The 17,212-nt window shown below is 36.8% G+C and overlaps 1 protein-coding gene across 1 annotated transcript in view; it reads left to right on the forward strand.

Annotated features, from left to right (window-relative positions):
- The first annotated feature begins 258 nt into the window (after positions 1-258).
- The window catches only part of LOC108498444 (macrophage mannose receptor 1-like), a 33,785-nt gene continuing 16,831 nt past the window's right edge, over positions 259-17,212 (forward strand). Inside the window, exons 1-15 of the mRNA XM_017817162.1 lie at positions 259-373; positions 2,120-2,521; positions 4,195-4,368; positions 5,628-5,786; positions 6,704-6,817; positions 7,298-7,432; positions 8,377-8,559; positions 9,171-9,328; positions 9,979-10,092; positions 10,427-10,542; positions 10,839-10,987; positions 13,113-13,312; positions 14,715-14,842; positions 15,454-15,541; positions 16,783-16,924. Coding sequence (XP_017672651.1) covers positions 316-373; positions 2,120-2,521; positions 4,195-4,368; positions 5,628-5,786; positions 6,704-6,817; positions 7,298-7,432; positions 8,377-8,559; positions 9,171-9,328; positions 9,979-10,092; positions 10,427-10,542; positions 10,839-10,987; positions 13,113-13,312; positions 14,715-14,842; positions 15,454-15,541; positions 16,783-16,924 — 2,320 coding nt within the window. The 5' untranslated portion in view covers positions 259-315. The remainder of the gene's footprint in view (positions 374-2,119; positions 2,522-4,194; positions 4,369-5,627; positions 5,787-6,703; positions 6,818-7,297; positions 7,433-8,376; positions 8,560-9,170; positions 9,329-9,978; positions 10,093-10,426; positions 10,543-10,838; positions 10,988-13,112; positions 13,313-14,714; positions 14,843-15,453; positions 15,542-16,782; positions 16,925-17,212) is intronic.

Genomic DNA, 17,212 nt, shown 5'->3' on the forward strand with positions numbered 1-17,212 from the left:
TGTCTCTTACGGAGAGACAGTGGGAAAGCAGTGAGATACAATCTTCTGCGTCCCACCTGCTTTCCTAAGGAAGCACTGGTTGCTCTCGGTGAGAAGCCATTCTTCTTGGAGGGCAAAATTTGTGCTGTGTGGTCTTGTTTTGAAATGTGGCATGTGACACAATGTTTCCTTATTTAGCACTCGGAGCTTTCTACCATCCAGCCTGCAAAGCTGGGGAGGATAAACACTGTCCTTGCTTCGGCAGGACTTTATTGCCAACAACTCTCATCATCCAGATTTTGGTGAAGGGAAGAAAAGAAAACAGCATTTGCAATTATGTTCTCCAGGCTCTTGCTTGTTCTTTCTCTTGTTCACAATGGTTTGCAGCTCCCTGGTAAGTGCCCCCTGCTTACTTCCTGTGAAGGTGCCCATGAAAGTGCTTCCAGTCCTCTGGCATTTCTGGGTATCATGATTCTGGTGCATTGTCTATATGTACATTATTAGTTTGGGGATGGGGAACCTCTTAATGTCAGGCAAAGCAGGCAGGCAAGAGGCAATGGAAGAATCTAATAGAAAAAAAGAATGACTAGAGAAGAAGGAAGCAGAGACTCAATTCTTTATGGCTTTATTCATATATAGAGGCACTATCACTTCAATAACTTCAGAAGATCAGATATAAGAAAGTAATTAAATATATTTAAATGCCTATTTTGTTTTTTAATTATTTATTTATTTAATTCTTTACTTCTGTGTTCTGATTTTTGAGCTGTTGGTGTCTGGGTAATGGTTAGCAAAATCAGGCAAAAAAACTTCAGGAGTGGTGAAATGTGAAATTATTTGTAGGACATTTAGACGTTCACAGATGATGGCTGTGCAATCCAGAGAGACTTAATGCTTACAAAGAGGATTATTTTCATCCAGTGTTTTGAACAGACTCACTGAATTCGCTGTCATTGCTAAAGTGGATGGAATAAATTTTTTGTGAATTAAAATTTTATTAAATTTAGCAAAGTTATTGTGGAATTGCAGTCGTAACACTACTGCTATCCCTTTAGCTGAAATTCCCTTGTAGGTGTAAACAGATGTCTTCTGCAGAATTGAATGCTTAAGGTTAAATTCTTTTACCTTCTAAGTTCTGAGTAAAACTGTTGTGTTTTACTGAGTAAAAGGTTATGTCATAGTACATGGTATTTTTTTTTAATCACACACAGTATCACTGCAGACCAGAATAAGTATTTTCAGTGTACTCTATATTATCAATTAAATTGATTTCAATTTTTTGCTGGCTTTTTAATAAAATGTCTTTAACTTTTAAAATCCATTTTAGTTCAATATGATACTTAGTGATCACAAAATGTACCAGGGACCAAAACTGGTTATGAATCCCACAAGCATTTGAAGCTTTACCTTAAAGCCGACACTGTAATCATGATCAGAGAAACTAACTGGAGAGCTAGGGACCCAATTTCTGGTACAGGTGTACCATCTACCTTCCACCAGCCTTTCCACATTGGCAAGCAGTGCCAATCCACTACTCCCTGGTCCTTACTACTTTCTCAGATTGTTATAGGTTTCCCAATGTCATTCCTGGTTTTATATTCAAGGCCCTCTGGCCTTCTCAGGGATTCCTGTGGGCTCCTTGGTCTTGTATGGTGGAAAGGAAAGGAAAGCTGGATTTGGGAGTGGGGAGACAAATGGTTCAGCAAAGATGGCTGTGTCCCCACTAGGACACCTGAGGGATCTGGCAGGATGAGGAAAGTTTGTATAGGTCAGAGGTCTACAAAGCCATGCATCTGAGGACAGGTGGGAACAGGTTAATGGTAATAGCAGCATGGTTGAGGGAGTTCTCATGACTGAGAAAAATCAATCCAACAAGCTGTGCTTCTGCTGCTGCTGCTGCTGCCCACCACTGATCCACAGTACGGTGGCATACAAACATGACACACGTATTCTATTGTCTACTTTATTAGTTTTCAATCGGCAGAATTGATGTTGCACTGGACTCTTGAAAAACATCATGTTTTTATCTAATGAATGCAATGACTTCCTGTTCATGTGAATGGGAAACAGAATCATATGACATATCCGCTATATGTATATTCTATACTAACCATTTACTATGTATTGTTTTGTTTTACAGACACTGAAACATTTTTAATATATAATAAAGTCAACAAGCTCTGTCTTCAGGCATCTGTTGCACGCTCAGTTAGAACTGCCACTTGCCATCAAGACAATGAATCACAAAAGTTCAGGTGGATCACAGATCATCAGCTTATGAGTGTGAAACTGAAATTTTGCCTGGGGGTGCCATTGAAGAAAGATCAGGCTATGGTCACTCTGTATCCATGTAATCAAACAAGTGAGCTCCAGTGGTGGGAATGCAGAAATGAAAGCCTCCTTGCAATCCAAGGAGAAGATTTGTTTTTCAGTCCTGGCAATGAAGAATATGATAACGTTTTGTTAAAGAAGGGGCTGAGTGCAAAGAGTCAGTGGAAAATCTATGGGGCCATGGATGTTTTATGTTCCCAGGGATATGAAGGTACAGAAAATTGATTCTTTCATGCTTTGCATTATTTCCTTTCTGAGCATTAGAGTGTTTCAGATCTTTTCCTCTGACTATTCTAATTCCTTCGGTGACCACCAGAGTTTTAGAAAATCAGTGTACTGAAGGACATAGCCTTGAATTTAATGTCATATTTATGTCCAAGTGTGTATTATATACACACATTACTTTAGTCTGTGTATTATAGTACATTAGTATTTCAAGTATTTTAAGTATTAATGCCTAAAATCAACTCTAAAAGAAAACCCTTAAGACTCAATCTGTGAGTTTTAGAAGGCAGCATTCCTTTTTATTACAATATTGGATGGATGAGAATCTAATTTCTTCAAAAGTGTACATGCCTGAGTTACAAAAGCCTCTTGCTTTTATTTAGTTACCTAATTAACAAATCAAAGCATTCCATAATACTGTTACACCCACTTCCAAAACTGTCCCTTCCTCAGTACCACCCTCTCCACGTCTCTGACACACATCCTGAATTTGAGGTAGAGGTCTCAAAAAGACCATCTCTTCATCTTTTCTACATCTTCCTCATCTCCTTTGACACGGTATCATGTCATTGGAATGGTTTCAAGGCTTCTGAATACTTTGACTGGCTATCAGGTGTTATGTCTCTTTGTCAGTATATTTTCACAGCTAAAAAACCCTTTACCTCATTCTGTTAAGACCTTAAAAAAGAATGATAAACAACATTTAGGAATTTTGTACAAATTTTGTACAATTTTGTACAAGCTATACTAGAAACATATAATATAGGTTTTATGGCTACAGTATTATATGTACTCTCCATATATTCTATAAATATATATTATATATTAGTATTTATGTATATGCATACTTATACTGTGTATAAGTATTCTCTAAAGTCACTGTTGCTCACCATACTGTGTCATTACATTATTAACAGAGTCTATAAACACTGATAAGTTTCTTATATAGCTACATGGATGTGAAATTACATCCTCGTGAAAGAAGCACAATATGAGCTGAGGGTGAGCTGAGAAAGGTCTGGAAGTACCGATGGAGGTGGAGAAAGTGTTGGTTTTGTGACTCAGCAGATGAGGATGCTCATGGAATAATTATAAGCACCAATACAATTACCCTTCGTAATCAGCTGAAGTCTGATTGTTCTGTATGGCTTTCCCACATCCAGAATGAATGTTTAAAAAACCACCCCACAGGATATTTGAAATCTGAACTCTGAACCTTGCATGTGGGAGCTGCTTCACTGTATGTGAGATACCTAAATAGTCACTGGAATAAAACCAAAGATAGATATTGTAACCTATGTTTACTTTTTTCCATGAATCAGGACTTATAAATATTAGTTCCTTCCCTTGCACATGTAATATAAATCTTAACATTGTTTGAAGTAGAATTATTTTAAAGTGGAGTTCTGGAGCCTTATTAAGATTGTAAAAGCATCTTGGACCTCAAATATTACTTTACATCAGAATAACACTGCTCTAAAACATATGTCATCAGCTTAAGTCTGGAAAAGTGTTGAAATGAATTATTTTATAGTTATGGGAAAGGAACCATGGAAAGAACTTTGAGACGCAATTCAACCATTAGCTTAGGCTTTACTTTATTGACTCTTCACATTTATTTGCTGTTTTTCGTTTAAAGTTGTAATTTTGTTTTCTCAGAGACCTTTACACTGCTGGGAAATGCTTTTGGGGCACCCTGTGTGTTCCCTTTCATGTACAAGGAGCAGTGGTATGCGGAGTGCACGGCCGCCGGCCGGACAGACGGCTGGCTCTGGTGTGCAACCACTGCTGACTATGACACGGACCAGCGATATGGATTCTGCCCATCAAAAGGTAAGTTACCTCTTCCCACACGGTTCCCCTCTGTATTGGCAAACCAGCACTAGCAGAATATGGCTACCTTTATAATAACTTACAGCTTACAAAGATTTTTTTTTTTTTAATATTGATGTATTGCTGCACCCTGCAGCTCTCTATGCAAGGAAATATCATTTTGCATAAAGATGTGGGAAAAAATGTGATTGCAGAGTAAAACAGCATGCACTTCCCACTAATTGTGGGGGTGTTGCTGAGCAACACAATAATTTTGAGACCCTCACTGTGTCCCAGACGGGATGTGTGCTGTCACCATTGTACAACCCTTCTCTGAGGGACTCCCATTGTGATGGATGTGGGCACAAAAATGAGCACTGTAGAAAAATTAATGATGAAGTTAATGTTTTGATCTGCATGACTTTCATGTGAATATTTTTTTTTTTTACTAAAGTGGAATGTGTCCTTTTATCCATGCTGTTAAGCCCTATTCATATTGCCTGGGAAGTAGTCTTTCCACCCTTTTTGACATCTGCCTGGCGTTTCTTTGCAACTTCAGTCACTTTCTTCCAATTCTATGATCACTTCCCTCTCCATCTCCCTTTATGGCCTTATTCTTGGCCGGGGAGCTTTGCATTCACAATGATGAAGTGTCCACCTGACACATCTCTTATTTCTCCTGTATTCCTCCCCATTACTCCTGTTACACGTTATGTCTTTTATTATTAGAATGCCCCTTTACTCCAATTGATACAAAATGGTCTTTTGGTGTGGTACAAGTCCCTAGTCAAATATGCTTTCCAGGTTGCTGCAAGGACACCATTGCTGTGTGACAGACATACCCAGAAGCTCTTCACAAGAGGATGGGATTTATCTAAGAACTGTTTTGATGCTAAATTCATGTCTAGAGCTGGTTCTTATGGCTCTCAGTGGGAACTGCTGTCCAGAAAGAGAAGAAGAGGTTGCACATCTTTTTAGAGTTTTCATGTAGGATTTCTGCCACAGCACTACCTACAATATATTTTCCTATGCAATTACTTCCCTTGTGGTAATTCCTGAATTATGTATCTTCATGGAACAGGAGGCAGTATAGGCCAGCTTTACCTGTCACTTTACTGGCCTTAATTTTGTCCTTCCCCATCTGCTCGTAACGTTTTCAGTGCTCTTGGAAGAACTGACCAGGTCACACTTAAGGAGAATGCCATGCAGAATGAGAACCTGCAACTCATTTTGCTGTTGCCAAGTTACTACAACACCCAATGTAATTATTTTCTCCACAGATAAAGACAGCACCTGGACTACAGACCCGTTAACAAATGTCCACTACCAAATAAACTCTGACTCGGTTCTCACGTGGCACCAAGCCAGGAGGAGCTGTCAGCAGCAAAATGCAGAACTACTGAGTATCACAGACATTCATGAACAAACATACCTTAAGGGTAAGGCAGTAAAGAAAGCCCTGAGTTAGATTCAGGATCTGTTCAGTCCATCATAACAGCTAAGCATTATTTAGTATGATTTTGGCCGTTATCTTTGGACCTAAATATGTCTGGGCAAAAAACCCAAAATCTTTTAGAATTTGCAAGTTCACATCAAAATTACTGCTAAGTGTATGAAGAATTCAAAGTATTCCAGCATTCTTCAAGTGTAACAGTTTGACTTCTTGTTTAAAAATGTTATCTTATATTAAAACTTCACTAAAATTTTTTTTGATGGGGAAAAGGAATCTGAAAAATAAATTAAAATTTCACTTTTTGTCAAAAAGAAAGTTTTAAAAAAATTGAAAATAAAAAAAGATATATCTTTATGACAAAAGAAATATTTTTTTTGTATAAAATACAGTTTAACTGTTGTTTTTTTAACTGACTTGGCAAAGAAAAATATCAGTTATACATAGATCCTAAATTGCAGCTTTACCTATTCATGTATTGCTGAAGGAATAGTATAGAAAAAACTATCTATTGTTATTTTTAAGGATGAATTTAACTTCTAAGACATTTATTATTATTTTTTATATTTACACAGTACCAATATTTCTACTTAAATAAATGTTGTACTTAAATAAATGTGTAGCCTTTAGCCTATTCTACAGAAATAATTTCATTTTGGATATTCTCTGTGCATATCATCTGGTCTCATTTTACATTAGTGAGAGAATAAGTGAAGGGGATTCTGTTTGTTTATTTTTTACAGTACTCAAAGCTTTGGCATTTTTCAATTTATCAAGTACTTCAGTATCTGCAAATATTTGTAGTTAGATAATTAATAACTGCAAGTCTTCCGAGAGACATTATTAGTGACTATTAATAATATGAAAGTGTTTTACAAATTAATGTATCTTCGTTTTGTTACTTAGAATTAACTGAAGGTACAGATTCTGCACTGTGGATTGGACTCAATAGACTGGACTTGAGGAGTGGATGGGAGTGGATTGGAAGCAGCCCTTTCCAATACTTAAACTGGGCTCCAGGTATATATGACTTTGATTTTGTACTTCCAAAGAGAAAATATACATATCTCAAATACTGCTGTAAATTTTATTCTCAGATAGATATGCCATGAGATAAGGATTTTAGCTTTTCTTGATTTAGCTTTAGAAAAATCTCCTTTTCTATAGCAGTATAAGCCAGAAACTATTGCAAAAAATATTTTAGCTGTGAAAGCCACATTGCCTGTCCCTAAAATATTTGGTTTTCTATTGCTTGACTCCAGCCACAAAACTATGAGGAGTTTACATGTTCATATCCACTTACATAACTTACATACTACATTTCATACAGACATACCCATTACCAGAGGCCTACCTCAACTCTTACCAACGCTGGGAAAGGCATGTCCTTTGGAGCTCTGACTTCATCCAGGAGTTATTTGTCTGTGCATTTTACAGCTTGGAGTTCTATTTACCTTTCAGAAAAGTTCACTTTTTCTTTTTCCTATACTTTTCCCAAAGGAAGCCCCTCTCCAGAATCTGGAAAAATTTGTGCGGTTTTGAATCCTGAAACAAAAGCTAAATGGCAAAATTGGGAATGTGATCAGAAACTTGGTTACATTTGTAAGAAAAAGAACTTTTCCTTGGTTCCTTCAGGTATGTTGATGTATGTTGATAATTAGAGTAGAAGCTGTTATCTGAATCACTCAGGATTCAAATTGCAATGATGAGCAGGAGAATTTTATTAGAAATAGAAACTATTTCTTGTTTATCTGGTTTACTCTTTACAACCATTGTACCCTTTGTAGTCTGATCTCCAGTCCCATAGCACACACAATGAAACAGATAAAAGTGAAGAATGTCCAGCTAGTCCCTTCTGTCTATGTTTCGATGTTCAGGTCTCCCCCTTGAATACATACACTGCTGACCATCAAAGGGGAGAACAAACCAAAAATTATTTTTCAGAAGAGGGACAATAGTAAAAATCAGCAAAAGGAAGAAAGATGGAGAACTTACAGTGTGGCTCTAAGTCCTTCTCCACAACTTGTCAACCAGCTTAGCAAGTTCACAGGTCTCTGCAGAAGTGATGGAAGATCCACACCGATGAAGATCGATACATTGAAATGAGAAAAGATATTTTAAGTGTATAAAGATTTCCCTGTTGGTGTCATCCCGTGTGTGCACCTGGCTATAAATCTGTCTCGATGACTCTTACTCTATCAATATACTTAATCCTTTAAAAATTCATAAGCCTTCTATGTTAAGCACAGATAATGTCTGATTTGTCTGACAAATACTAAGTAATACAGAAGGTGGTGAAACTAATAGATTAGTGTATTTGTTATAGACATTTGACTGACCTTAGAAATTGTATTAAATACTATTTGTATTAAAAATCTTTCATTTTCCAAGTTAAAATTGCCATATTCATAATCACATTTATGTTTACTATGCTTTGTGTCCATCATTTCCTTATAATGAGAATTTTAAAAAAAAATTCTTAGTTTAGAACTTTTGCACAGATTAAGTAAAAATATTTTCGGTGTCATGTCCCTTGCATGGCAATTGAACTCCTCTAAAGCCCTGATATTTGTTCCTAGGTGACGTTGGGCCTGTTACTTGCCCAGATGGGTGGGTGCCATATGTAGATCACTGTTACAAGATCTTCAGGGAGAGCAAAGGATGGGAAGCAGCTTTGACCTCTTGTCAGAAGCAAGGGAGTCACCTGGCCAGCATCCGAAACCTTGAGGAGCACAGCTTTGTGGTATCTCGGCTTGGGTACAGTGAGTGTTTCCAAGGTGTCTTTTGCCTTTTTCTGTGTGTATGGAGCACCAGCAGATTAATTGAGATTTCTAGCTGAGTTTTGGATGTTGACAAAACTCTGATTTTACTCATTGCTTAAATAATTGAGCTAGGGCTGGGAGGTTGTGCTTAGGGTCTTTCTCTCCTTTTTTTCATTTTGTTGAAAGAAGCTTAAAACATTCACACTTCATATAACATAGAAGCAGTATTTTAAAATCTGACCAGTGCAACAGAACCTAAAAAGTAACTACTATTCACACAGTTCTATCATATCACTATGGTGTATTAGCATTAGGCTGGTAATTTACTCCCACTGCTATGAGGAAGAGGAGCCAGATTTTTTCATCTAGTGCAGGGATTTCTTTACAGCCTAATTTTCCAAAGCATACTGTCTTAATTTTAATATCCATGTCAAAATATTAGTTTATAAAATGATCATAAAACACACTAAATAATTTTCTGCTTCATAAATTTACGAAAGGAGTTATATGTCCAAAGCTTAATGGTGCTGTGAAAGGGTTGCAGTGGCAAAAGAGGTCTTATTTAGTTCTCTTTCCAAAGTCTTATCTAGTTCTCTGTTTCCACCGTTTAGAGCCAACAGACAAGCTATGGATTGGGCTGAACGACCGTAAGGTTCAAATGTATTTTGAATGGACTGATGGTACCCCAGTGACATACACAAAATGGCACCTGGGAGAGCCATCCACCACAAACAACAGGCCAGAAGATTGTGTACTGATCAAAGACCAGGTGACATTACCCAATACATATTTTACCTCCACATTTAAACTAAAATCTTAATAAAAGACTAAAGTGCTCTACTATTTCAGAAAAGAGCTAAGGCTGAAAAAAGGGATGTAGGGGGAAAAGGATGAGGTTAAATATGACCTTTCAAAAAAACCAAAAAGAAAGCATTATTGCAACATTGGTGAAATTTTCTCTTTAAGTACACCTGAAAGTCAAAAGTTAAATTATTAGGGCTATAAAACAGGTCTCTGAAGGTAATTTGAGCACATTCTTTCATTTTCCTCTGGTGATAATGGTGGCATGTGGGGATCCATGATTCCTGCTGGCTCCTCTGTGCCTTCTCACTTGCTATCTCATGGCACAACTGTTTGTGCAGGGCCCTGCAGAAGAGGGGACAAATTTTATACACCCTCCTCCCTTTCTATCAACATGAGCTGTGGCTGTACTGCTATAACCCAGTCTATATTTTGCTGAATATGAACAGATTTGGTTTTGTTATCATCTAGGGAAATTGGATAAGGAAAAAAACCACTTCTGTTTACAAAATGAGAAGAGAAAGAAAATTAATAGTTTCAATTATAAAGAAACGCATTATTTATCTTTAAATTATTAATCTTTATCTCCTTCTTATTGCAAACTTTTTCCTGCCACAGGATGGCTATTGGGCAGACTCTGTCTGTGAGAAGAAAGCTGGCTACATTTGTAAAAGAAAGGCTATATCAAAAATAGCTAATGAAAAGGAAATTACTGATGCAGGTTGCAAAAAAGTAAGTATATGAGAATGGAACTTTAGTTTCTCAGATAAAATAAGTACCTTATCTTGAATCACCTAGAATTGTTTGAATTGTGTATGTTATTTATGTAGAACGGATTTTTTTGTTTTAATTTATTATGAAGTTTCTCCCTCTCTCAGTGATATTAAACTTTAGATAGCAGTTTACAAAAACTGCTTAGAAGGAATCTGCGATTTCACTGCAAAAAGTATCTAAGTCATAATATTCATGATTACTGGGCTTAATTCATTTTAAATAGTGATACACGATAATACACGATATCACAATTATCTAAAATTTGAATGGAAATCCTAAAATCTTGTTACAGGGCTGGAGCAGGTATGGGACCTACTGTTATTTTATTGGACATGTTCCAGCAACATTTTCAGAAGCAAACACCACTTGTGAAGGAGAAGAAGGTTATTTGGCCACAGTTGAAAGTAGGTATGATAATGACTTTTCCTTGACTTTTAAATAGGTAAAGGTTGTATCATATGAAATATTCAAAAGCTAACACAACATCAAACAGCAGATTGTCTAAGTAAGAGATGAGGTCTCTAGTTGAACAACAAAAAAGTCTTGTTTTTCTTTGTCGTTTGTATGGAATCAGAATCCTATCATAAGATCTTCTCCCACAGTCTGAAGCAAGGAAAAGGAGAAAAGAATTCATCACCATGTTAGGCAAGTAGGATTTGGATAAATGACTGTTTTCACTTGTGTCTTTATGATCCCTTTTACAGGTATGAGCAAGCCTATCTGACTAGCCTTGTTGGGCTGAGGCCTGAGAAATATTTCTGGCTTGGCCTCTCTGATGTTGAGAACCAAGGCACTTTCAGGTGGGCCAATGGTGAAGCAGCCTCCTTCACGCACTGGGATGCAGGAATGCCTGGTAGGTGCTGGGATGGTGGATGGTAGCTGCTCTCTGAGGTCATGGTCCCTATTTGGGTTTGCATTGGTGATCTCCTCTGAATTTTATGCTTTAAACTTTCAGTATCTTTTACAATATCTGGCAGTTCTCAAATTCCATCTTTTAATTTCAAAGGGAAAAAATTGAACTGCAGTTTTATATTAGGACATCTGATGTATTTACCCATAAGATTAATCTTTTGGCCTATCTTCACAGGGATATAACAGGAGGTAAAAACAGGTCCTGAGACTATTCTACTCTCGTTCCTCTAGTAGAAAAGTTAGCCTGGGAGAAGAATCTGAAAAAGAACAACTGTGATAAGGAATTTAAGTTGAGAATTACAAATTCATAGTATCAGAAATCATCGTACCATTATTATTTTTATTTATGATACTAAGAAAACTATATTCATGGGTTCATACTGTGCAGAAACACAGAAAACAAGATTTCACAATGCCATAGGGGAATTTGCTCTCAGTGATCCTTTGTCTGAAAACTTTCTTGAAAACCTTCAGTGAGGTTACAAAATATAAAATAAAAATAATAAAAAATTACAAAATACAGAGACTAATAAAACTTCAGTAAACACAACAAGAGGAAAGCTTGCCAGGCAGTCTGTAGTGCCAGCAGATGATCAGAGTATGAAGAGAGCACTTGGAGATCATGTTAAGGAATCTTCCCTGTCTGACCACCCAGGAACAACTCTGGCAGTCACACTTGCACCACCTAAGTGCAAACCGAGGCCCCTTCACAGCTACACACCCCACACTCACACAGTCAGACCAGGTTTCTGTACTGGCTCAACCTCAGATTTCCCATAACAGAGTCTCAGCCATCTCAGTCCTTAAAATAATTTAATAATGGTGCAATAACAAAATGACAGCTGGAGTGGGTGTCTGTGAGAAGGGACCACGAGCAAAGGAAACCCTGGGCTTTTTCACCATTGCAGTCTAAAGGTGTCAAAGTCTGTGGTCCTGGGCTCCTGCTGTGTCTCTTCCTGTCTGTTCACCTGGCCAGTGTCCCGTGCCCTTTGCTATGCAAAGGGTTGGAGCCAGATCACGACCTCTTGCCTCGGCTCCCACTACCCACAGCTCAATCTGTAGCTGTCACTGCAGCTTGCAAACTGAGCTACCTGCACTAAATGCATTCCTCAACAGTCAGTCTGGAACAGTAAAGAAAAACACTTTCTGTGGGCTTTCTGTGCTGGAAAATTTCTTTGTGATGGTATGGTTGAAGAGTCTATTTCAAGATGAAAGATCAAGAGAATAGATTATGGTGCAAATAGATGACCTGAAGTCAGGACTAAGCACGGCTGCAAAAGCATCCGGGAGCTGTTAAGATTATGTTAAATGAACTGTTCATTTTAATGTGTTAAAGCTGCCTTGTTAAAGCTGAGGGGTGCAAAAAGACAAATTTGGTGCTAACGTTTACAACGGTTCCAGAACATATGAGGAAATACGACCTCATGAGTCATGAGGTAAATTAACTGAATCTGTAATAAAGAAGATATAATGGGAAAGATACATAAAATCGCTTCTGTCAAGGAAGTCATGCTCACAGATCTCCTGGAGCTTCCCACAGGAGCCAAAAGCATATGAATAAGGGAAATTTAGTCAGAGTAGTTTCTCTGAATTACCAAAAGCCTTTCAGATAATTTGACCTAACACAGAGAAGCTCTTACATAAATAAATATTTTGATCAAAAGGCACTGAGTTGAAGGTGGATTTTTTTTTATAAGGTCTATTTTTTATTGGAAAGCGTGCTCATTAATGACCTGTGTAATGTAAGTAGAAATGAGGTTGTCACTCAAAATCACAGGATTTTACTGTAACCCTCCCACCTTACTTTCTACCCATAGAATTAATTATACAGGACATTCAAAATACAAAAAAAAAGAAAGGCAGGATCCTAAAAGGATCATGGCCTCCTCAAAAAAATACTACTCTGTCTGTGTGAAAAATACCTAAAATATAACTTTGCTTTTCAAGTGCTATTATGTGGCAAGAAGTGAATGACTGCTGCTCAAAGATTTTAGCAAAAAATTAAACAATTCACACTTTATAAAATATACATTTGTTTTGTTTTGTGGTTTTTTTTTCTCATAAAGGAAGTAGTCCAGGATGTGTAGCCATGAGAACTGGAACTGCGGCTGGATTATGGAATGTTCTGGACTGTGAGACAAAGCAAAAATATATCTGCAAGCAGTGGGCAAAGGGTGCAACAATTCCACCTATTCCAACTACGGCTCTGGTGCCCACATGCCCTGAAGGTTGGATATCAAACAACCATAGAAGTTCCTGTTTTAAAGTAAGTGCCTATGTATTTATAAGAAGAAGGACTTTGAACTCCTTAGTTTGGAGAAAAAAATAAATAAGAAAGAAAGAAAAATTAACTGACGTCTTTGTTTTGCAATATCTGAAGTTGGAATATAGCAAATCCCAAATCCCCAAAGATTCTTCTCAGGGAATTATCCATAAGATGAGAGAAACTTATGAAGAAAGATGAAATTGAAGGGACTGGACACAAGGGAAGGGAGAAGGGCACAGGAAAGAAAATGAGGAAGTTTGTGTCCCAGGGGTCAAATGAATTGGAGCAGGAAATGGAAGAAAAGGAATATAAATATAAAGGCCCCAGAAAGACATAAAGAAAAGAACAAAAAGAAAAACAAGGGAAATTTTCAGATTAAAATTATTGAAAAAACAATGTCGAAATTCTGTATTAAATAACAGAATCAGCAAAACTTGTCTGTTGACATTGCTCTTTATATCTGTTGTGGTCACTAGGTTGTACAAAGATCCAGTATTTGTCTGAGATCTGTGAGAATTTGGGGAATGAAGCAGAGAAACAGTGAGGTATATTCTCCAGCAGCACAATGCCTAAGGCTGGACCTTGCTAAAATAAGCACATTACCCCCCGAAATAAACCATAAGAAGTCACACGAAAGGTTAATTAAACCTTTGTTTATGAAGGGCATTTATTTGAGAGTTTCTGATGCAAAGCTACAGATAACTTGGTTTTGAAGTACCCACAGTTGCGTCTGAGCAGGCATAAAAAGAGTTTGAACAAGAAATGAGGGTAATTTGCAAACACTGATTTGGGATCATGCAGAGTTGAAATGTGCTAACTTAGTGTGAGATGTTAATATTTCTTATCATTTTATTGAATTAATGAGTTCTTCTCCTTTTGTTATTTTTTTTTAATTTTTTTTTCAAACTCAGTTGAAATGCTATTTAGTTTTGCTCCTTTATCCTCAAATCATAATTTTAACTTTGGTCAAAGTCATGCTTTTTGTCTCTTAAACTAATTAGACATCATACTGCAAATGTAAAGTAAGAGATGTAAACCACCATGAGGTGATTCTTTTACCTATATCTTCAGACTCCTCTCAGGCCATCTTGCCTCCATCACAACCCTTTCCGTTCATCTATAAGATAAAACAAATTAAAGGGAATTGTATTCTGTTCTAGCAATTCCTTCCCTTTTTTTTTTTTTTTGGTCAGCACTACGCTAACTAGGTAGGCAACTCTAGTGCAAAAATTTTATGAACAGAGTAGGTAATGACAGTTCTTTTATGGACTTTCACTTGGCTTGTGTGAAATCTCATTTATGGGTGAGCAAGACTATGAGTCTTTATTTTATTACTATAGCACATGTATGATACATTTTAAAGTAATGTCTCCACAGTGTTTTTACAGTAATTTCTCCATAGTGTTTTCACAGATCACATACTAATAAGAAATCATGGTTTGAAGCTCGAGATTTTTGCAGACAAATAGGAGGAGATCTGGTCAGCATTAACAGTAAAGAGGAGATACCATTACTAATAAAAGCAATACGGTGAGTATTTGCTGTATATTTGTCTTACCAGATTTAAAAGACTTCTCATATAAACTATTACGAATGATCTTAGGTGATTTCTGAAACATATGAATTCCTCAAAAGCCAAAAAAACTCAGATACTTTGAAATCTATCTACTCTTTAGTGTTTTTATCCTTTCCATGAAAAAAAATGTTGTTTGTGTCTAGAAAAATTTAAAACATCCACCAGTATCATGATTAGTAGATAGAATTTGGAAACACATGAAATTGTTGGTATTTTTAGTATGGTAGAAAACATGACCAGCATATCTAGTGTTGACCTACCTTGAAGTAGTCAATGCTGAGACCATGTTCTAAATCTGTGAAGGCCTTCCCTAAGTAAACAGAACATTAGAGAAATACAGGATCAATACTAATATTAAGTCTGATAACTGAGCCATTGCCACTGAAACACAGAAGTATTACATATTTCTATGAAGAACATATGTATGCCCTTCACCAAAGGTAATAGGGTAACTATTGCAAATTTACTGCTTTTACAATGTACTCTGAAAAGTTCAGTTATGTATTTCTGGATGGTTTTTTTGTGTTGATGCTTGTACACTACTCTGCCCTGTAATTTCTCTTAGTGCCTCTCGCTGTAGTTTTGAAACTGTTTGGCTCGGTATATTTTCTTTGAATCCAGATGAAGGATTTGCCTGGAGTGATGGCTCTCCAGTGAGTATTTTAATTTTCCATCATATTTGTTTGCTTAAGATATTTTGGGATTTGTACATGTACTTTTTGGGCTTTTGCTGCTGTCCTCATCAAAGAAAACACCAGTCCTGCAAACATTCACATGGCTGTTAGCCTATATTGCCATGACTAATATCGCAGCAAAACATTTTAATAAGTGGTAATTATCTGTATCTCATCAGAATCTGTGGCTTTCTGTGCAGCACTCCAACATATTTTCTCTTCTGAGAAGATAATATGAACACAAAATGTCAGAACATACAAATTCATTATGCTGGATCTTGTATCCTGTCTCTGGCAGTGGCCATAAACATCTTAAGAACTAATCAAACAGCAAGTGTGTTTTCCAGTATTATCCAGCATTGTCCAGTAAGTGATAGCTCAGGGTCTTTCAGAACTGGAGCTCAGATCTGTAATCTTAATATATTTATTTCCTTTAATTTATCCAGGCATCTCTTAAGCCCATGCAGATATCCACAGCTGTGGGAAATATTCCTGCAGTAGTTCACTATTTATTATGCTCTCTCTATTCCTACTCTCTATTAGCTTATTTTATTTTTAACAAAAGCAAGGACTTTCCTCTTATACTGTTCACGTTATTTTCCATAAAAGTTTCAAGAAGCAACCTTATCGCAAATTTCTTGAAAATCCCACATAGGTTGTACCAAATGGGTCTCCCTTCCCATTTGGATGTTAATTTCTTCAGAGGTAATTCCACCAGGTTTGTAGGACCTGACTTCCCTCCCAGAAGTGACACTCCCATCTTCATTAACCACAGGAAAGGGAAGAAGTGAATGTTGAATTGATGATGCATGATGTGGTCACTGTCACCCGACAGCTGCTGGACAATGTGTTTTTCAACCAGGTCACAACTGATGAAGTGAAAACTACTCATGCTACGATTAGCATGAGTGTCATGGGGGTAAAGTTCATACTAAATCAAATTCAGTAGAAACAGTCCATTTGCCTGTTTCTATTCTCTCTGTGTCTAGGGCTCAAGGTACAAACAAGAGAAAAAGCCCACCATGCCAAGACAGCCTGATCTTCTGATTACTGATATTATTGCCCCACTGTAAAATTCTTATACCTATTGCTTTCCCCACATTTCCACCTCTAGCTAAAACCATAACCTTTCAGATAAAACCAGTTTGTTTCTGTTTGCCAATGAAGAGTACAACTACTGAAACAAATGTTTCGAGTAACAAAGCTGATTTCTTCTATAGGTTAGGTACACAAACTGGGATGATAGCTCAAGAAATTCAGGAGGACACAAGTTCTGTGGCTCACTTCGTTTTCCATCTTCTAAGCAATGGTCTCTTTCGGTCTGTGAAGTACAACTTGACTGGTTTTGTCAAATAAAACAAGGTAGATTTCTTCTTCTCTTTAGGCAAGAAGCTTAAAAAACTTAAATAAGCAATTATTTCTAAGTTGCTGGAGCAAGACACAAAATTTTGAAGAATTGTTTTATACAAATGGGGAGCATTGAGTAACATATTATAGGCTGTGATTTTTCAATGATAGATGATAAGAATAGATAGATTTTTTTTTTTACATAAATTAGGGTGTATAAATAATCCATATGTTTGCAAGGGTTTAATAGATGCAAAGTTTTTGAATATTAAGAAGCATTTGCTTTTATTTTTGTAATGTAGG

Source organism: Lepidothrix coronata, unplaced genomic scaffold, assembly GCF_001604755.1.
Source record: "Lepidothrix coronata isolate B3197 unplaced genomic scaffold, Lepidothrix_coronata-1.0 Scaffold59, whole genome shotgun sequence".
NCBI classification, from domain to species: Eukaryota; Metazoa; Chordata; class Aves; order Passeriformes; family Pipridae; genus Lepidothrix; species Lepidothrix coronata.